Source organism: Lissotriton vulgaris, chromosome 11 (assembly GCF_964263255.1).
Source record: "Lissotriton vulgaris chromosome 11, aLisVul1.2, whole genome shotgun sequence".
Lineage (NCBI taxonomy): Eukaryota > Metazoa > Chordata > Amphibia > Caudata > Salamandridae > Lissotriton > Lissotriton vulgaris.
Genome location: NC_141699.1, coordinates 745,472,640 through 745,482,763, shown reverse-complemented (window position 1 = coordinate 745,482,763; position 10,124 = coordinate 745,472,640). Strand labels below are relative to the sequence as shown.

At 39.3% G+C, this 10,124-nt stretch overlaps 1 protein-coding gene across 3 annotated transcripts in view; it reads right to left on the bottom strand.

Moving 5' to 3' along the window:
• Nucleotides 1-4,467: 4,467 nt before the first annotated feature.
• Nucleotides 4,468-10,124, bottom strand: part of PPP2R3A (protein phosphatase 2 regulatory subunit B''alpha) — a 1,213,285-nt gene continuing 1,207,628 nt past the window's right edge. For all 3 annotated transcript variants that reach the window (XM_086943861.1, XM_086943862.1, XM_086943863.1), the window contains 2 exons: nt 9,017-9,123; nt 4,468-7,499 (listed from right to left, as the gene is read on the bottom strand). In XM_086943861.1, coding sequence (XP_086799987.1) covers nt 7,403-7,499; nt 9,017-9,123 — 204 coding nt within the window. In that variant the 3' untranslated portion in view covers nt 4,468-7,402. The remainder of the gene's footprint in view (nt 7,500-9,016; nt 9,124-10,124) is intronic.

Genomic DNA, 10,124 nt, shown 5'->3' with positions numbered 1-10,124 from the left:
TTTGGTCCTGACTTGATAATCCCCTTGGTTCCATACATGATAATGTTAGCTCCTGGATCCTGAAGGGAAGTTTGTGGCTGTCCAGGGGAGGTTAGATGGGAGAGATGTGGCATTGTGCAGTGTGTACGCCCCTAATGTGGAACAGATGGCATTTTTTGCTCGGCTGTCAGGGAAACTGGCTTCATTCCTGACCGGTTCTGTGATCCTGGGGGGCGATTTCAACTCGGTTGCAGATCCTGAGAGGGAAACGGCCACTACAACGCGGCCGTTTCCACGAATACCTTAACCATGCATGCATTACAATGCATGCGTGGTTACCACGAAAGCCTTTACCACGCATACCTTTACTACGAGGTACGTAGTAAAGGCATGTGTGGTAAAGGGGAAAAAAAAGGGGGCTGGGAGGGGGGGGGTCTCCCCACCAAAAAAACTCACCAGAAGAAACGTCGAGATGTGCAGGAAAACGGCGTCATTTAAGAGGAAACGGAAAGGGACTTCCGCTTCCTCTTAACGACGTTTGACGTCACCTTGGAAGAAATCGAGGAAAAGGTAATGCGTAGAAAAACCATTCCGTTGTAACGCATGCGTGGTAAAGGCATGCGTTGCAACGGAATGCATTGTAAGAACATACAACCATACTGAGATGGATAGGTCACATCCACCGCTACCCCAGGCACCCATACATAAGCTCTCGAAAGGCAGAGTGGGGGGGGGGGGGTGTCGGGAGATTGCGGGCGTTACTACTCAAGTGGGTGCAGAGCGAAGGCACACTTCAGCTACAGCAGGCCCTACGCACTATTAATGACAAGGCACAGGAGGTGGCAAGGGCATGGGAGGCATTGGTAGCAGTTTTGCAGGCTCCAGAGCCGGGTTCGTAGGAGAGTTCGGACTTGGAGGACCGTCAGGAACCAGCTGGCACTTTGGCACAAGGGGAATGACCCAGGGTAAGATCATTGGGACAAAAGGTGACCTTTGAGATCTTTGTAAGCCCTGTACTGTATGACTGTGATTCAAGATTGCTATTGTATTGGATTCTGATGCACATTGACTGATTAACGACCATGCTCTAGAGGCACACCGATGGGGTGGGGAGGGATGTGGGAGGGGGGTACATTGAGAAGCGACTTGTGGTATATGATATTGTCATTATGCGCGTGTTATTGTAATGCCTCTCAATGACGTTGGGTGTTTGAAAATCAATAAAAATTATATTTTTTAAAAACATGATAATGTTAGCTCGATAAGTGAGTACCTTTTTTCTGGATATTGGAGTTTGAAGGGGATATACGAAGTATTAAGCTTATATCTACTTTAATTTCATCTTGTTGAGCATAATTATTGCACAAGGTGCACATACTTTGGATGAGGCTTGCTCTACCTAAAAGTTGTAACTATCGGTTCTTTCAGACTGTGTGTGTGTGTGTGTGTGTGTGTGTGCCCTACAGACAGCCAGCAACGTGTGTTACAACTGTGCTTGTAACTTAAATTGCCACAGGCAGACTTACTTGCATAAAATCATAAGCACAGGTTGGGTCATGAAAAACATCCTTTGCTTCTTCTATGTTAGCATAATCATCTACTTGGTTAAGAATTGCTGGCCCTGTGAATTGTAGTTGTTTGGCTGACATGCTCATTTAACATTTTGTTTTGATTTTCATAAATTTGTACTGCTATTTTATACATTCTATTTTCAATGTTGTGTAGCAAATAAAAACAAGACCAACAATTTTCGACTTTTCAATGAAAATGCAGGAATTCCCCCATATACAATGCTTGCTGCTTTTATTTTTCTTTGCTTTGTTTAAATATGGCAGGTTCATTGCATGAAAAACAAATTGACAGAATTTTAAAGCATTTCTACATTTGAGAATATTCCTCATTTTATACGTCCAGTTACTCTTAACAGTCAATTAAAAAAATTCTTTACTATGGAGGTAATCTTTGGATATTCCTCCCCATCATCTTAACAGCCCTAACAATAATAGTAATCCTATTTTACAACTCTGCCACTCAATGGCAGGACAAAATAATCTGATATATGAATCTTTGAAACCGTAGAGGATTTTCTTTAAAAAATGTACATATTTAAAACAATATTACAATAGTACCACAGTCCGAGGTCGTGTTCTGTACCAGGTAATACTAGCATTCTTCTTTACACTAGATACAAAGTTTAAAAACACCAATATTATCTACAAGGTATACATAAAAAATTAATGTAAGGCACACTTCCAAGCATAAGTAAAACACAAGTAGGTAAAAAGACAAAAAAAGGGAACGAAAAACAGTTTAAGCGGTGCTTTATCTTAAACATGTGGCATGACCCTTTCTCTGGTGAGCCATTATTGCTTTAAAAAGTGATTGTCCTGAGCCAGATAGCAAATGCATGGGCAGCTGCCACAGCCTCGTCTATTAAGATGGGGATGCCCTACTTTTTTATGTCTGACCTACCTACAAACATTTGCTGATTGTTTTTTGAAGGCAGTGAGATGTGGGCATTAAAGGAACGCAGACACTTGTTATCAAGGTATATAAGCCCAAAGCTACCTTGCATTTAATGCATTTTGACAGCAAAAAGCTAATTATGTTGTTTCAGTCTATGGATAATGTAGGGTGCAGTCCTCAGTGAGGCACAGCAGTCTATGCTCTATTTTTAATCTGTATCAGAACTTGAATAGTGGTTTTAGGTAACTGCTAATCAAGACGTGTGAATCACAGTGAAGGCTGAATGTCAAAAAATGTATCCTCCCCGATGCTTGATATTTTGTCTTTATGTTGTAGAGGGCTAACCAATCCAGTAACATTACGAACTTTCTTTCCGAGTTATTAATGATATCTCTTTCAATAACTAGGATCAAACCATCATCCAGCCCTAAGACATGATGACCACAAAAGTGATTAAGTGCACTATTAATTATAAAAGAAGAAAATATCTAAACTCTACCTTATCAGATAGGTCAAAAGTTTTGAATGGGTGCATTTGAGACATCCTGGGAAACTCGCTTTGTATATCACAATAGAGCCGCTCCCAGTAAGGTGTCGCTAGTGCTAGTGTAAATCAATTTGTGAGTGCAGGCATCTTACAAAAAGCGAAGTCCTTTACTTTTTGTGAGATGCCTGCACTCACTAATTGATTTACACTAGCGCTAGGGACACCTTACTGAGAGCGGTTCTATTGTGATAAACAGTTTCTGTTGGAGGCTGCCGGCTCCTAGTACCTCCTAGTACCCCGTGCCTCTGGCTCCCTCAACCCAGATTCTATCTCGGTTTTGTGGTTTCACAAACTCGACTTGTAGACAGATCGGGTTGTGATTTGTGGTAATTGTGTCAATAAATAAAGATCACAGAGACTAATTATAAAGATCTGCATACAATAAGGGCTGCTGGGGAAAAAAAACACATGATAAAGAAAAAGTTGCTCTAACCCGTCTAACAAATGCGCCACTTATTTAGCCTTACTCATCACAGTGACACCGGTATATGCCAGAGCTGTTCTGAAGAACATCTGGCTTTAGGGCATAATTTACCAAACATTTTTGTGTCCTTGCACCCGCAATTTGGTTTTATCAAAAATGGACAAGGCTCACCTGAAAAACATTTTTATAAAATTGATATAAAAATATACTATTTCTTTTGAATACATTTCTCATCAAATCTTCCTGAATGTTCTCCGACCACTTCCCATCTGGTTCTGGGCCTACCAACCTTAGGTGAAACCTGCTCTGCTCAATTTATATTTGTCGGTAGCTGATGTGCACTATGTGCCACCAGTGGGAAACAATAAGAGCACGGTAAAACTTGAATGGGCAGATTTACTAATTTATTGTGCTTCGCTTGGGGGAAAAAGTAGCTCAAAGCATTATTTGCTCTGTTTCCCTGCACCGGTCCACTAACAGGCTGTCTAGTGCCATACAGATACAGTTACACCATAGTGTAAAGGTCTGTGTGTGATGTCTAGAATAGGTTTTGTACTGAAAGAGTATCCTTCCGAAACAAAATCCTATGACTAGACAAACTTGAAAACATTCAACATACTGGATGTGTTCTCTATACTAGTGTAGCACCCATCCAATGTGTTAAATGGTAGGAGAAAAAAACAATTTCTCTAACTTCGCACCTGCCTCAAGGATGTTATTTTTAGACGCATAGCCCAGTCAAACAATTTTAGCAAATAGGGCATTGCAGCAAACAATACAGGTGGTTGTGCTGGAATGCCTAAGTACAGCCCATGGAATGCCCCTTTGATACAAAGTAGCATAAAGAGCTATTGGCAGTAAAATTGAAAAGGCCACTTTTCCTGTGCAAAAATAAGTTTTGCATAGGAAAGTAAATACCCTATTAAGACTTTGCACCACAGTAAAGTGACCCAATGTGGTGCAAAGTCTTGATAAATCTGCCCCTAAATTTGAACACTAATTCTACAAAATAGAGCTAGTCACAGAAAAGCTAACAGTTTGCAAAAACGTGTTTCTTTTTTTTTTTTAGACCATTTGAAGTACTCGACAAAAGGGTAGTGGATTAAGCATTTGTAATGCTGAGAGGCACGTAGCTTAAGGTCGCCTGTTACTGGTTGCTAATAAATAGATGGTACAGTACAGTGTGCACTAACTGGACATTTAAATTGATAGTGCACCCTTATTTTTAGCATTCCTAGGATTACGCATCTTGGGTTGACTGAAAATTACACACCTAATTTTGTTTCTGTTAATTCCTTTTAACCTGTAGCTCAGGGAGCAAGCACATGGGAGAGCAATCTTCCTGAGCTTGCACTTTAGATAGATATTCACTAAAGAACTAGTAAATCTAAAGAACAACCACAGTCAGGTGTGTGCGGCAGACATCCACCCGTTTCTTGATGCACATACAAGTTCAATGGCTTTATCCCAGCCAGAATTTATGTAGTGACAACAATGGCAAACCAACGTGAGAGGTAAAAGAAAGATGAACTCAATTTTAACGTGCCCTACATTGAATGATAAAATTCAGTAAGACTGTACCAAATGTGGTAGTATCAAACCTTTCAAAATGGTAGATGTAGCATAGATTTTTTTAAATGCTAACATTTTGGTACTTAGCGTACTAAATATTGTTTCACCCTGACCTTAACCTTTGGGATATCACAAGGTATATCACCCCAACTTGAGGATCTCAAAACACTGAAATAATAATGGTTACATTTTATTTTTGATAACAGTACTAAAAAACTGTCCCAAGTAACTTATTTTCATAAGACTTTCATGAAAGAAGTCACCAATATTGGGTATGGTTTACATAAAAGACTGCTACAGAAGGCAGATAGCTATATCGTGGGCTCACTGATGGTTATCATTGCTATCCCTTTTATTGCTGACATTCCGGAATTTAGAATAGCATTCTAAGCAGAGATGATAGGAGAGGGAAATAATACGCTGGAAAGTTTAGGCACCGTTTCCCCTTTAGGTATTCTTACTGATGAGAACAATAATTCCTTTGCATGCAAAATAGAAACCTGAGACCATGCTTTAGAAAAAAGATTTGTCTTTCTTAGCTATGGCTTGCACTTGCACCATTCCTTATGAGCACAAGAAACACTACATTCAACAGTGCTTCTTTGTTTTTTTAGTCCAACCCTCTACATTTTCACCTAGGTATCAATTGTGCATGATTGTCATTACTGCAGCACGTGATTAGAACTTGGAGTAGACTTTGAATAATGATGAATGTTTACCTCCAGTTCTTAAAAGGTGGAACACTACTGATTGTAACTGCATGAAAAAAATATATATTACTATCAAGGAAACTAACCCGGGTGAACTGTGGGAGGAAAATGCACTTTTAGAATGATGGTTATTGCCTAAATGTTTATCCAGAGTCAGTGGATATGTTAATTAGGTTATTCTGCGTAAGTTATAGTGAAGACATGACTACATTTCCCATATTTAAAAGCAGTACTGTCAAATTACTGTGGATGTTTTCGTTGGAGAAAAGGACAACACAAGGTAGCACAAAAAATAATAAGTTAATTGGTAAACCACATACGTCAGCTAGGTTTGTTAGAGCTCTAACTGGACACTACAGCCAAAATTATGCACTCACTCGTTAGTAAAGAACAACCGACTGACCCAAGCACACAACATCTTCTAGGAGGGTAAGAAGAACATAGGTATGTGGTTGAAGGAGATGTTGGACTCCTGGCTGCCATGAGTAAATGGCATGTAAAGGTAGGAAGGACAGTCTTCAAGTAGTGTGTGACCTCTCACAAAAGAGAGTAGATTAGTAATATCTGCATTTCAAAAAGATGGGGGTTTGGTTTGCTTGTGTGTTAGAGCATGAACATTTCCGTAAGAGTAAAGGAAAGCAGGTGCTGACAGAAAATGGAGAAATACTGATTGAGAAGAGGATCTAATAATGGACGATGGTACAGGAAGACGATGCGTTGCCTAGCTTCACTAAAGTAACGAAGATAGGTGAGATGATTTCAATATCTGATACAAGCAGCAAAAAAAAGTATGGGATTTCCTTGAAAAACACTGGAAAGAGTCTAAGTGAGCAAATTAGAGAGAATATCATAGTACAGGTCATAACTTAACTAATTCAATTCCGTACCCTAATTTCTGACTGGATGGCGGGGGAGGGAGGATAATTGGTTATCATCTAAGGCAATTGTAGAACCTGTATATCCGAGTTCTAATACTGGTTTCCCCCATAACCATTTTATGACTGGAGGCAAATCACTGTATCACGCTGGGCCTCGTTTTCAATATATGTAAAAACAAATTGGCGGAAGTTAAATATTGGCACTCTGCTATAAATAAATAACAATATTTTATTTACATTTCTGGAAGTAATTTAAGGGATAATTTCCTATACGAAAAAAACATTCAGACCAGGGGGCTCAGTGTCTGGAAATTGACTATCAGTGACTACATCATGAAGGGAATCTGTTCATTTCGGGCAATATCAACAAGTCCCACTTATTCTCTCAGCTGACATGAATCAGAAGAGGCTTGTTCTATATGTGAAAATTCCCAATTCATATTTACAATCTAAACAGCATTTTACATCTAGAAATAGAAAGCATTAATAGAATAATAATTTAAACCGAAAGTGGGATGCAGTAACATTTTCTAAAAGAGGGCTTAAACATTTACACAAATACACGGCATTTAAGACATATTGCACAAAGCCTTTGTGGATGTGGATTTTGATGAAGCCAAGTATACTGCAGGCACATATATTTAGGGAATATAGTCGTTATATTATTTGTAGAATAGAAAAAAAACATCTTGCCATCAGAAAAAAACAAACTAGAAAGGAAAGTCCATAAATTTGTCAAACAGGGCAGTGGACAGTCCTTAGCGAATCTCAGTCGTTGTTTAGTCTGGTTGTCCAGCAACTGGACCTTCTCCTGTTTTCTTCCTCGTTATGCTGAGAGATCAGAGATGACTATTGCATCCATCTTGCTTCCATTTTCGGAATTAGAAATTAGTTCATCGGCTTCGTAGTCATCTTCAAAGGAGCTAGTAAGGCAAAGGCAATTCGTTTTGAGAATATATTAAACGAATATGGCAACATCGCTTTCAGCGCAATACAGTGTATTCTACTTTATCCTTCAAAATCGGAACCAAATATTTATATTTGTTTATTTGCCATTTCACAATATTGTAGAATCCACGAACATCAACGTAAAAAAAAGTATTTTAACAAAAAGCCATTGGAAGTGCCTAGAGACACGCAGTGCATCAAGCAGCCCTCTTTCGCTTTGAGTACTGCACCTCTGAACACAAGGACACACTCATTCTAGCACCACGCAATACCGGGTGGAAATTGCACACCTATTTAACACGTATTCCACAGCAGAGGTATTACCTTACTGTGTATTTAACAGACCAATCTGAGTTTCGGACCACGTAAAAGGCAATACGATGACAATGCCTCCTGTTTCCTCCAGTGCTTGAAATGGAAATACTGAAATCCATCTCCTTCTCCCAGAGTACCACGTTGCTGTTGAGAAGTGCAGGTATTCTCCAATTAATAGCTTTAAAGCAGTGCTGAGAAGTGCAGGCACTATCCCTTCCAAATGAAAGAAGTGCAAATACTGAGTACCTGATAGTACCTGCCCATTTAAAGCACTGGCGTTCTACTCTTCTATGGTGTTCCAACTTCCAATGAGTGCAGTCTGCCTGGTCAATGTACACAAGGTTTTACCCAGCAAAAAGCGTGCAGGCAGAAACCAGCGCAGTGAGGTACTACCACAATACCAAAAATTGTAATCTTGATGAGGCTAGTAATGCCATTGCACGCTCCACTGGAATTACAGAGGCACCCGTAATGAGGCCTTCAGGGATACATTTTGGAAAAGCCCCAAGAAGAGTCTCATACCCCAATTACATGTTCCCCTTTAACAAGTTGGGGATACCAGGCCAGAATTAACGATTTTGGCAGAATAACATCCAGTAAGTTTACTGTGTATAGGAGTTAAAATTCTCGAATTAGGGAATAACTTGCAAGACCCTGAATTATCTGGTCCTTTGAAACATGCCTCCCCTCCCCAAAAAAATGTAGTAATGTGGTAAGGAGGCAGTGTTCACGTGCACGATATCTACGGACATATCTACAAATTCTCTAAACTACATTCATGCTTTGACTGGGATATCACTGGCTGTCTGCTTCCATCAAGCACTTCAAAGTTCATGGAGTAGCTCCTTTTGTGAAGATCTGCCTAGGCAGAAGAGCTTTTGCGGAGACCTGCTTATAGAATATGTCATCACTTCATACCCCCTTGCAATGTTATGTTTTGAGAGACTGAACGTTGAAAAAATATCGCCCTGTAATATCTAGATCTGCATTTGGGACAATCTGTATCAATCTCATAATGCCAAGACGAGATTGACACTGTATAAAAACCCAAATACAAATACACATTGTATTTGTGCAACTTTAGGCTTATATGAGAATTCTGGTAATGAGTTGATTATCTAGCTACCATTAAGTTGGTGCATGGTGGGAAGAATTAATGAATGAAATATACACTTACCCCTCTTGTAATTGATCATTGGCCGACTCCTCTGCTACCAGGATCTCATACTCCTCTGCAGCATACCTGTCCCAGTCAGAGGGTTCAGGACCATCATTTTCAACATCCTGTGTCACATGAGGTAAAAGATGAAATGTGATTAAATAAAAGTAATATTTTAGTCATAGTTAAGCTCCTTTCTGTTACAACCATCAGGAAGTTCACATTTCACAAATTATCCGGTCTAATACGTTTCTTTTCAGAGCATGATGTGGCTTCACTGCAAAAGTGAGAGAATAAAACACTAGAAGTGGACAGTAGTTCTGTGACTAATACACTAGGTGAATGTACCTGTTAGATCTAAATCTCTTTTTAAAACTAGGTTCCATTGTTGCAACAATGAATTCTGATTCTCTCTCTACTTAGTACTGCAAAATCCCATAGTAAGTGCATTCAGTCTAATAGGGTCACCAAATGCATTAAAACTAGGACATTATTGATGATAAAACCTTGAGAAGGGAAATGCTTTAATCTTTCTATATTTCTAACCTCTTTCTTTATTTCAGACGCATAAAATCCTATCACAGTTTCCAAAGTGCATTTTTCAACAAGAAGTAATTTGCTGTCTGCTTCATTTTAAAGATGTGAAAAACAGGTTATCTGAAAGGCTATGGTTAGAAAATCACCTGACCAGCAGGTCAGAAAAGGAATTAAACAGGCAAGATCCAAGAACTGCCCAGTTGGAGCCAAAGTGTCAACCAACATAAAACATTAGCCAAGAATTTGAGAATGACGAGGTCTTCCCGTCCTTCAAGTCGACGACCACAAGAAATGCTGGAATCAGCATTGAATGACGTTAGTGAAAGGCCTGCTTTATCTTAAGGAATTTTGTTTGTTTTAGCTTCCATTCAAGTATTACAAAATTAATTTAAAACATTGTTGTCACTCACCTCCGCTGTCAATAATGTCAAATGAGAGCATTTATCACCTTGACACTTCCAGTGATATGCGAATTATAGTGACGGACAAGCCTTTGTGACACCTGCTGTTTAGATTCAGTGCTTAGTGACAACGTTTTTCAACAAACATTTTCAAGATTCAAGCAAAAGTTTGACCCATTTGTTTTATT